This window comes from Bufo bufo, chromosome 3 (assembly GCF_905171765.1).
Source record: "Bufo bufo chromosome 3, aBufBuf1.1, whole genome shotgun sequence".
Classification (NCBI taxonomy): Eukaryota; Metazoa; Chordata; class Amphibia; order Anura; family Bufonidae; genus Bufo; species Bufo bufo.
In genome coordinates, this window is record NC_053391.1 from 580,901,592 (window position 1) to 580,913,789 (window position 12,198).

General features: G+C 44.1%; 1 protein-coding gene across 2 annotated transcripts in view; it reads right to left on the reverse strand.

Annotated features, from left to right (window-relative positions):
- Window positions 1–4,033: 4,033 nt before the first annotated feature.
- The window catches only part of SPRYD3 (SPRY domain containing 3), a 50,430-nt gene continuing 42,265 nt past the window's right edge, over window positions 4,034–12,198 (reverse strand). For both annotated transcript variants that reach the window (XM_040425788.1, XM_040425789.1), the window contains exons 7-11: window positions 8,259–8,408; window positions 8,004–8,061; window positions 6,257–6,376; window positions 6,004–6,170; window positions 4,034–4,839 (exon numbers count right to left, since the gene is read on the reverse strand). In XM_040425788.1, coding sequence (XP_040281722.1) covers window positions 4,705–4,839; window positions 6,004–6,170; window positions 6,257–6,376; window positions 8,004–8,061; window positions 8,259–8,408 — 630 coding nt within the window. In that variant the 3' untranslated portion in view covers window positions 4,034–4,704. The remainder of the gene's footprint in view (window positions 4,840–6,003; window positions 6,171–6,256; window positions 6,377–8,003; window positions 8,062–8,258; window positions 8,409–12,198) is intronic.

The following is a 12,198-nucleotide window of genomic DNA, read 5'->3' on the forward strand; positions in this document are numbered from 1 at the left end:
AAAACTGATCAATGTGCGCCCACTGTTGGGTCAATACCCCTCCCCCATACTGTATTCATCGATTATGGCTTGGGAAACTGAAGCATTGGCAGCTCACCATGAGATTAATGGATGCACTATCCATTCTTCCTACAACTAAACAGCAGCAATAATACAACTGGACAATGGTCCCAAATACGAATGCGCTTGTTACCAGATGAGTTTGTAAATGGGAGCAGCCCGTCCTTCTGCTTGTATAGTATGGGGAAAACCATCCCTCAGATTGTCAGTAAAGACTATAGGGCACTTCACTATGCATCAATGCATAGGGCTGGTACCATGGAGGCTTCAAAGAGCTCATGGGCTGCCAATTCTAGAAACAAATCTTAGGGCTCATGCACACAAATGTATTTTCCATTTGTGTCCGTTCCGTTTTTTTTTTTTTGCGGACCATATGCAGAACCATTCATTTCAATGGGTCCGCAAAAAAAAAAAAAAAAAAGGAAGGTACTTCGTGTGCATTCCGTTCCGCAAAATACGGCATGCACACGGATGTCATCCGTATTTTTTGCAGACCGCAAAATACATACGGTCGTGTGCACGAGCCCTTAAACTGGCAACACACAAAAAAGTCGACCAAAACAGCAGATTTTGACCATTTTAGCGTTCCTGAACAGCAGCCTATTGCCTTCCAAGTGGTGTATTTTTTTTTTTGGGGGGGGGGGGGGCATTGTTAGCCTAAACTACATTCGCAGGGCAGTTTGGCCAATTATAGCTGATAATTTGCCAGTTTCTGCAAGTTGGTTAAGCCTGGCTTCACACCAGCGTTGGATCCATCATAGCTGGTAAGCGCATCCTGCCCACCAGACCCCATTGACTATAATAGGAACTGGTGGAGATTTGGTCGCTCCCTGGCATATATGCCAGTATTTGGCATGACAAATGTTGCTGCACACCACAGGTTTTTGTCTGGCCAAATCCTGGAAAATATACCGGAACAGCCTGCTGGATGTCTCCTAACACTAGTTCGAAAGCCTTACACTATTTTTTTAACCATCTCCCTGATCAGCCAGTTTAGTCTGGCATGTCGACGGTTGGATCATTTGTACAAATTATCTAACATGTGACGGTTCGCCCACATTACATGTGACGGATCTACCCAGTCTCAGCTGTCAGAAAGTGTCCAGCATCAGGGATGCCGTTCTCTTCATGGATAGGACTTGGTCTGCTGTGGGTAGTGTGACTTTACCAACGTCCATATGGAATGTACTGTAGCAGCGTTAACTAGCACAGTATAGAAGCATTTTGGTCGGCAAGTTCCCATCCATCTTCTGTTGGGCTTCCACAGATTTGGGGTCAATGCCAGGACAGCTGGTCTGTTCTGGCCATTTACAGACAGGGATATTCTGCTTATGTCAGCATGGGGGAGGTTTAACAGAATTAAGGGTCGCGATATAGGATAATAACACCTTTGCCAATGCTAGCAATAGCATGGCTCTCAGAGATTACAATTGATTATCACAGTCCTACTGATAACGATCTTTGCAAGCGATTTCTTTTACAGTTAAAGGCATTGTGCAATGAAGACAAGTCCTTTATAAAAATAAAAAAAAGAAGCTGATTGGAGTAGATCCATTTGGTCTGGAGCTGCAGGGATAATGTAGTGTTATATGGCAGCCCTCCAAATGAATGGCTCAGCATGCAAAGCATGGATGCTTTGAACCAGGGTAGGATCTGATTTTACCAGCTGATGGAGGGGGTCCCAAGCGGTGGACTCTACCTCTATGATGTCCATATGCTTTCTAGGGCCACTGCCAGTATAAGCAATACAAAGCTGAAGTCATAAAGGTAAGGCTCATCTCCGCAAACTTTCTCTATTGTTTCAATGCATCTAAAAGCTCTAAGCACCTCTGCAAACAATCTGCAAATAATAACTATTTAAAACATGCTGTCTGTGGGATAACCCTTTAAATTTAGAAGACTATCTGCAAAGTGTTTCTTTAATTTTGGATGCATTCAAACAATAAAAATGTGTTTAAAAAGGGGACCTCCTGTTTAAAAGCAGTTGTTCAGCTGGTAAAAAAATATCTTAAAAGCCATGGCAACCTTTGGTTTATGACTGCATTTTGGACTGAAATCGATTTTTACAATTGATCTTTATTAAAAATTTTCAGCAGGTTTTGAGCTATAGGAGTTAAAAAAAATCACTTCTGAGTCAGTTAGCCGACGGCTCATGTGAAGCCTTGTCTCTGATCTCCTGACCTTTATTTTTTTTAACCCCTATATTTCAAAAACAGCTCAAAATTCTTAATAAAGACAAATTGCAAGAAGGCTCTTAGCCCAAAATGAGTTAAATGCAATCATAAAAGATAGTTCCAAAAGGCGTCCTTAGTCTTTAATGTTTTTGACAGCCGGTTTCTACGTCCTGGTCCGCCTCGACCACTCAGCAAATGACAGGTCACAGCAGTGACTTGCCTCAGCCAACAATTGGCTAACCAGTCACATTCCCTGTGTCAAAAGGGACCAGGAAGTAATGACCGATGAGAAAACAGTATTACAATTTTTATTTTCTTAACCAGCCAGACACCTCTTTCAGGTATTGCTCCTATTTACCAGACCTGATATAAGTAATCGGTATCCCCTTTTAGTGGACAACCATCTCCTGAAAATCCATTAGAAAGCCCATTAAAACGCCACATTACTGAGTTTTGCAAGTAAAACAGGATATAGAAAAGCCTCAATTACCTAGTGATCGCTAGTACAATCCCACTACAGATGTCAGTACAATACGGTCCTTTCTGCTTCTTAAACCAACAAAACAGTCAGTGAACGCATTTAAAAGTGCAGACGCTGCAGGAAAAAGTGACTTAGAAAGACCAGGCTGCCGTGTAGGTGCTGCTCCGGAAACAATGGCAATTACTGAAAGCCAAGTAGAGATTTGGCGATCTCACAGTGACACAGAAGAATTAGCAGCAGAAATAGGAGGTAGTTATGCCACGGTACAGGTTCACGAGACATCACATGGACATAGAGCTCTCTTTTCAGACTGCACCCAGACACCGCTCTAATTACTGTAATGTATCGCAACCGTCCAGAAAAGAAGCTTAAAGCATGGTAAAGAAATAAGTGCTAATAAGAGGAGACTGCCTGGCAGCGTTCTGGCGCTTTCATGATGGATAGGCATCGGTCATTTCAGACAGGGAGCACTGTGTGTCCTTGCTCCATTTGGGATGAAACCAATTCGGACATTTGTGACATGTTTTAAAACACTAGGCTGCATTTTATAAAGGTCATGCAACCCAATTTGGGTTAAAGTCCAGTCTAGACTGCTTTTGTATGGAAGCCATAAATAGAGGAATAAATACGTAGAAATATTGCACGATATATGGACCTGGCAAAACTGCAGCAATATTGGGCAAATATCACTGAGGACCGATGCACGATTCCTTCCGGTGCAGTGGGGTATCCGATCTAATGCAGCGGGAATCTCTGACGTATAAACTGGATGCAAGGGATTCATCAAAGACTGCCAAAGGATGCGCCTTGCCTTAAATTAGGCGCTTCCTCTGGCTGTCTGTGCGCTTAGTCTAAAAGATTTCAGACATCATATTTACGCCTGGAAAAATGTCACAAACTGAGGTCTTGCAGCTTTTTTTTTTTATGACAAAAAATGAAAGTGATCTTAGTGAATGACCCCCAATATGCACTCTAACCAGATGTCTGACAGATTTGCATACGCATAAGGGTACTTTCACACTAGCGTTTTTCTTTTCCGGCATAGAGTTCCGTCACAAGGGCTCAATACCGGAAAAGAACTGATCAGGCATATCCCCATGGATTCTGAATGGAGAGTAATCCGTTCAGTTTGCATCAGGATGTCTTCAGTTCAGTCGTTTTGACTGATCAGGCAAAAGATAAAACCGTAGCATGCTACGGTTTTATCTCCGGCGAAAAAGACTGAAGACTTGCCTGAATGCCGGATCCGTCATTTTTCCCCATAGGAATGTATTAGTGCCGGATCCGTCCTTCCGGTCTGCACATGCACAGACCGGTAAAAATGTGAAAAAAGATACAAGACGGATCAGTCTGTCTGCATGACAAGCGGAGAGACGGATCCGTTCTTGCAATGCATTTGAGAGACGCATCCACATCCAGATGAGTCTCACAAATGCCTTCAGTCACATCCAGATTGGCGGATCCGGCGGGCAGTTCCGACGACGGAACTGCTTGCCGGATTACACTGCCGCAAGTGTGAAAGTAGCCTAAGCTAAGTAAAGGTGGTCAGCCTTAAGACCCCCCCCCATTACACAGGCCGATAATCAAGTCAAAGGTGAAAGCATCTTTGATGCGGACACCAAAATGAACATTTCTGGGCAGCAGATTGTGCTGTGTAAACAGCGTTTAGCTGCACAGAAACAAAGGTTCTCTATGGGGACGTGCAACTGCAGCAGCTCTGCACCTGAAACTGACCAAGGAGCCAAAAGGTACTCCTCCAACATCCTCTCTTGTTTCCTGTCACCTCATGTCTTCTGCTATGCCAAAATATACAGGCAATGAGCACTGTGGAGCCCACATTGACAAGCAAGGGCCACTGACACATTTCCAGACACGAAGAAGCACTATCACAAGCCCACGTGCAAATCGTGCAAGACCAGGAGGGAGGGGGGTTGATGTATGGGAAGATGGCAAATGAATGCAGTGTTCTTTCCCACTGATATCAATCTTTCACCCACTCAGTGGGTGCAGGTCCACTTTGACTTTCTCTCCACTGCTCAGCATTCCTATGGTAGGATAGAAGCCCCCCTGAGGCAAAATGGATTCCTTCTTTCCAATGATCTTCCCATTCCTTGTGAAGAAAACCTGGGGATAGAGAAACATCAATTTTACACAAATTTGCAAAAGGTCTAGCAAACACAGACCAGGCCAGTTTTCCTTAATCTGGCCATACACTTTAGATAGCTGCTGCCACATATACGCATGATCGGGGTTGTCCGGGTTCATTTATTAAGACCAGTGTTTTAAACGCCGGTCTCAATGAGCCCCTGCTCAAGTTATGTAGAGGCGCCGTCCTCTACATAAATCCGGCGGCTCCACCGCCGCTTCTAAATCTACACCAGCTCCCTTGCTGCTGTAGATTTAGACCATTTTCTGCACCTAAAAGCCTTTCCCCGCCAACTTTTTTTTAGACCTGGCGTGAGTGGAGAAAAGTCAGAGATTGCGGCGCATAGAACCTTTGTGCCGCAATCTGCGACAGAAATACACCTAATATAGACGTATGTCTGTTAGTAAATAACCCCCCACGTGTTATGCATATCTACTGAATGGCTGAGGACCTTACTAGTGAAGGTGGCGAGACATTCTCCCGCACTTGCAGAGTTCATTTCGTGGGAACGTTTGTACCCTAGCTCAGTCACAGTAAGGCTTTGCCTCCTACCAGTTTTGTTACGCTACTTTTCTCTCATGGTAAAAATTAGCCCTTAAAGCTGCACAAATAGTCTTTATGTTCATCTGAAGTCTTGTGTGACCACAGAACAAGCTCCACAGCGGACTCGCATTCTAGAACTGGGAACAAATGACTTCTTAGCATTTTTATTACAATAAGCCCCTTCGTACATTTTGGCAAGCAGGTTCTAAAGGGTGCAGGTAAGACTGGTCTTGGTCTGAGCTCATCAGTATAAGGCCTCATGCACACGACCGTTGTTTTGGTCCGCATCCGAGCCACAGTTTTGGCGGCTCAGACGCGGACCCATTCACTTCAATCGGGCCGCAAAACATGCTGTCCGCATCCGTTTTTGATTGCCTTTAAAATGCAATGCATCTATATCCATTATAGTGCAATGAGCTGTGCTTTGGCCATGTGTCCAGTGACAAACAGCTGATTAGCGGGGTACTGGGAGTCAAATCGCCCCCCGCCCCCAATCCAATATTGGATATCAGGTGGATAGGTCATTAATATGACAACTCTGCAAAACCCCTTTAAAAAGGTATCATGAGGTCTGCGGGTGGAAGTGTTCCATCACTTACCACAACTTTTCTGCCCTCATGATCCCGCTCAATGTCCTCCTCCTCTTCTTCATCTTCCTCCTCCCCATCCTCGTCTTGCTGCTGCTCTCGCCGGAGGTACATAACGTTCCTGATGCCACGAGGCTGCAGTCTAATTTCCTTCATGTCGCTGCTGTCATCACTTTCCCCTATGAAGGAGGCAGTAATAAATCAAGGGAACGGATCACATCTGGAGAGTGAACAAGAACTATCCATCCAGAATGTTTTTTTATACCTTCACTGTCAAGAATATAATCCCTTGGAAACATGATTCCACAGCCCATGATGTCCCCTTTATAGCAGCGTGGACCGAATGGATCCCCAACTCCACTTCCATGGAAAATCTTCCCATCATCTGTTAAGTGCAGTACATTTCATCAGCTTTGACACGTTACAGGTATTATGCAAATGATAAACTTTGGCACATGCTACATACGTGGGCAATCTTAAAAAGTGTTGTCTGAAACAAGACAGTGTGTATATATATATATGTATATATATATATATATATATATATATATATATATATATATATATATATATATATTACATTACTCTCACAGTTAGGAAAGTGACAGGAAGGTGTGTGCGCGTGTAGTGGTGGTGGCAGTACACGGTAATGCTTTTAAAATGAGATTGCGCTTCTAAATCAAGTGCTTACTGGCAGCCCCCTACACAGACCAACATACCAGGTACCCAGTTTATTTTTTTTTACACATTTTACACCATCACTCCAGTTTTGAAAAGCTGATTTACCAACTGACGCTCCAGTAAAGCGGTGGCATAGAAGGTGAAGTAACATCTCAGGCCTCTTTTACATGAGCAACTTTTCGTACGCATGTAATGTGTTGCATCATTTCAAATGGGTCTGTGCACACATCAAAAAACGCTTCATATCAGGTTCTATATCAGGAATGCCCAACCTGCTGCTGCAAAACAGCTGGAGAGCCGCAGGTTGAGCATCCCTGTTCTATAGTGTGCTTTTTTCACGCAGTCCTGGCTCCATAGAAGTGAATGGGGCTTGTGCAAAAAACAGAAGGTATCGGGATGTAATGCGTTTTTTTTTTCACGGATGGTTGCTAGGAGATGTTGTGTGCAAAATGCATCAAAAAGTATCAGTTTTTCCCTGAACAGATCGAGACTCATTTTTTATCGTTCCTGTGAAATAAGCCTAAGGGCTCTTTCACACTTGCATTGTCCGGATCCGTCGTGCACTCCATTTGCCGGAGGTGCCCGCCGGATCCGGAAAAACGCAAGTGAACTGAAAGCATTTGAAGACGGATCCGTCTTCAAAAATGCGTTCAGTGTTACTATGGCAGCCAGGATGCTATTAAAGTCCTGGTTGCCATAGTAGTAGTGGGGAGCAGTATACTTACAGTCCGTGCGGCTCCGGGGGCGCTCCAGAATGACGTCAGAGCGCCCCATGCGCATGGATGACGTGATCCATGCGACACGTCATCCATGAGCGTGTGGCGCCCTGACGTCACTCTGGAGCGCCCGGGGAGCCGCACGGACGGTAAGTATACTTCTCCCCCGCTCCCCACTACACTTTACCATGGCAAACAGGACTTTAGCGTCCTTGCAGCCATGGTAACCATTCAGAAAAAGCTAAACGTCGGATCCGGCAATGCGCCGAAACGACGTTTAGCTTAAGGCCGGATCCGGATTAATGCCTTTCCGGAACCGGCCTTGCGGCAAGTGTTCAGGATTTTTGGCCGGAGCAAAAAGCGCAGCATGCTGCGGTATTTTCTCCGGCCAAAAAACGTTCCGTTCTGGAACTGAAGACATCCTGAACGGATTTCTCTCCATTCAGAATGCATTAGGATAAAACTGATCAGGATTCTTCCGGCATAGAGCCCCGACGACGGAACTCTATGCCGGAAGAAAAGAACGCAAGTGTGAAAGAGCCCTAAGATGTACCAAAGTTATCAAACACTGTGCAACATTTGATACATTTAATGCTAACTATGGCAATGCAATACCTGCATGATATGCAACAGAACCACGGCTCCAGCCTGGGTGCCTATTTTTTGGGTAATCCTGTATAACAAAACAAAAAAAAAAAAAAAAAGTTATGCAATTTAATTACGAATGATCCCGCTAGACAGTGATCCGTGGCCTGGAAGACAGTTCTCACCAAGTAAAGACAATACAGAATCCTCCCAAAACTGGAAGGAGACATTGCCCAATATGAAGGTGCAGGACTGAGACTAGGGAACACGTCCTCAACCACTCACCTTTCTTGCTAGACCTAAAGCAATATAGCATTTCTCTCCCGGGTCGACAATCTCCACCTCAAAGTAATGACTCCGTGTGCTGAGAGAATGACGCGCCTGTGCCAGACCCACATCTATTATACTTTTTCCTTTCCCAACATATTCTAGTAGCTGAAAAAAGAAAAATAATAAAGGATATATGAGGTAGGTACAGTATATGATGAACCTACAGCTTAAAGAAGGACTAGTCAACTAGATGGACACCACCAGTGCATGCAAGGGTGTACTTCCTTAAACTATTATCAACACAGAGATCAAGTACCAAAATACCCAATATATCAAAGTTTATTAAATTCACATTAAAAACATACATACACATATACAAACATGTGGAAACAACATAAAGTGCCAGGAGCGACAGCTCATGTATATCCTGTAAGACCGCGTACTAAATATGGCATGGACTATCATCTAGAGAGCGTGACCATCTACACATCTATATACATCTCCTCACATACCTGGCATGCATACGGGAATCCCATACTACAGTGCATACTGACTAATAACCATACATTCCAAGTAGTAAACTGGAACACAATAGATACATCTAAGTCAATAACGACACAACTCTAAACTATGTCCAAGGAATGTGGTATCTCAATCTATTCCTCTTACCCGATGCCCCAGGTGTGTGTCAAACAGGATTGGCGGTCGCTGACTGGCGTGCCCCTCTACGCGCGTTTCGCATTTGCTTCTTCAGGGGGAGTGGCTACAATGTTTAGTTGGAGGTCTTTTTTAACTATCCTATGGCCAATGATTCGTTTCCCAACACTCACTTGATCTGCATGATGCCTGCTCCATTCTCGGCGCATCGTGAAAGTTCATGGGTATGGCTAGTACGGGACTTCCGCCCTTCCGTCTGCGTGATCCTGGCGAGGGCAGCACAACGTCTGACATCACAAGGAGCACTAGTGACGGGATGGCGCAAGTCCGCCCACCCATGAGCCGCGATGCGCACTGGAGTCGAGCGGTAGATATCATAGGTCTATATAAGAGTCAATAATGTAACTATATCCTATCGCAATCTTTCATAACATCAAGATCCCATGATTTTCGATCATATCAAAAACATATAATATATATATCATCAATCAAATATGATATATATTATATGTTTTTGATATGATTGAAAATCATGGGATCTTGATGTTATGAAAGATTGCGATAGGATATAGTTACATTATTGACTCTTATATAGACCTATGATATCTACCGCTCGACTCCAGTGCGCATCGCGGCTCATGGGTGGGCGGACTTGCGCCATCCCGTCACTAGTGCTCCTTGTGATGTTGTGCTGCCCTCGCCAGGATCACGCAGACGGAAGGGCGGAAGTCCCGTACTAGCCATACCCATGAACTTTCACGATGCGCCGAGAATGGAGCAGGCATCATGCAGATCAAGTGAGTGTTGGGAAACGAATCATTGGCCATAGGATAGTTAAAAAAGACCTCCAACTAAACATTGTAGCCACTCCCCCTGAAGAAGCAAATGCGAAACGCGCGTAGAGGGGCACGCCAGTCAGCGACCGCCAATCCTGTTTGACACACACCTGGGGCATCGGGTAAGAGGAATAGATTGAGATACCACATTCCTTGGACATAGTTTAGAGTTGTGTCGTTATTGACTTAGATGTATCTATTGTGTTCCAGTTTACTACTTGGAATGTATGGTTATTAGTCAGTATGCACTGTAGTATGGGATTCCCGTATGCATGCCAGGTATGTGAGGAGATGTATATAGATGTGTAGATGGTCACGCTCTCTAGATGATAGTCCATGCCATATTTAGTACGCGGTCTTACAGGATATACATGAGCTGTCGCTCCTGGCACTTTATGTTGTTTCCACATGTTTGTATATGTGTATGTATGGTTTTAATGTGAATTTAATAAAACTTTGATATATTGGGTATTTTGGTACTTGATCTCCGTGTTGATAATAGCTTAAAGAAGGACTTAAAGACTACACTTTTGGGGGCAATTAATTTTTTATTATAGCCTTATATACTCCTTTTATGCTAAAAATAATTTTTTAATTGGTCTTTACTAGAAAATATTACAATATGAACAGTTTTTCATGTACAGCTTTCACTAAATTACGTCAGGAGCTGCTCTAAAGGTCCCTTTACCCATAATGATATTACAGCACATTATCGGGAAGGAAGCGTTCCTTCCCGACAATCTGCTGCTCACTAGCGGAGTAGACCGGTTCATTTACATGCAGCGATTTCCTCCAGAGTATGGGGAGGAGCGATCACTAATGCCATCTCTCGTCCCCATAAAGACTCATTGTTTGCTGGCAGGAGATCGTGATTACCCAGCACAATATGCTGTCAGTAAACGATCATTTTTGTGGGCACACAAACTATCGGATTACCCAATGAACGGGCGTTTCTCTCGTTCATGGGGTAATCGGCAGTACATTTACACTGCCTGATCACTAAGGAGCATTACTATAAACGCTTATCAGTGATCATCGATGTGCGATTCTTGGCCCGTTTAAAGAACCCTTAAATGGCATCTGTCAGCAGATTTGTACCTATAAAACTTGTTGACCTGTTACATGTGCGCTTGGCAGTTGAAGACATCCGTGTTGGTCCCATGTCCATATGTGCCCACATTGTTGAGAAAAAATAATGTTTTAATATGTCTCTAAGAGCAACAAGGACGTTACCATTACACCTAGAGGTTCTGCTTTCTCTGCCACTACCGAGTCCTCTCCACTTTATGTTTTCACTGCCACTCTCTCAGTCTAAGGGCAGAGGACGTGGCAGCCTCTAGGTGTAATGGTAATGCCCCCGTTACTCCTAGAGGCTCATTTGCATATATTAAAGGGAACCTGTCACCGGGATTTTGTGTATAGAGCTGAGGACATGGGTTGCTAGATGGCCGCTAGCACATCCGCAATATCCAGTCCCCATAGCTCTGTGTGCTTTTGTGTAAAAAAAATGAGTCCTGTCCCTGGCTCATCTCACGTACAGGACTCATCTCAGGTTAATTTGCATATGTCTCAAATCTTTTTTTTTTTTTTTACACAATAAAAGCACACAGAGCTATGGGGACTGGGTATTGCAGATGTGCTAGCGGCCATCTAGCAACCCATGTCCTCAGCTCTATACACAAAATCCCGGTGACAGGTTCCCTTTAAAACTTCTTTTCTCAGCAATGCGGACACATATGAACATGGGACCAACACAGATACCTTCAGCTGCCAAGTGCACATGTAACAGGTCAGCCAGTGTCATAGGTACAAATCTACTGACAGATGCCCTTTAACAGCTCACTCTGTAGCGCTTATCGGTACATTCCTGGCAGCTCAAACAAACGTCTGAAATCAGGGTTTTATGAGCTGTCTGGAATTCAAAGATCAGGGCTGCAACCAGGGAGCGGGCCTGCTAGTCTGCAAATGCACAGAAAGTGAACGCTGTAGAGGGAGAAAAAAACAAAAAAACAAACACTGTTGAAAATTATGAATCAAGTCCAATAGAAAAAAAAGTTTTTTAGTCCAAAATGAGTAAAGCGCTGTAATGAAAAAAAATGCCCCAAAGGTTGTCAGTGTTTAAAGAAATATTCCGGTTATAACAAGTTATCCCCTATAAGCAGGTCACACCGCTGGAATCCCCCCCTTTTGTGAGAAAGAGGGCTCCTTACCTCATAGAGCCCCCCTGAAATGGATGGAGCATCTGGTCAGACAAGTGTGCCGCTGCTCCATTCATTTCATTTTGATGGGAGCGCCAGAGATAGCAAAGCGCTGTCCTTGGTTGATTAAAGCTACTGCTGATGACCGATTCCTTTAACCACCTCAGCCCCTATAGCTTAAACACCCTGAAAGACCAGGCCACTTTTTACACTTCTGCACTACACTACTTTCACCGTTTATTGCTCGGTCATGCAACTTACCAC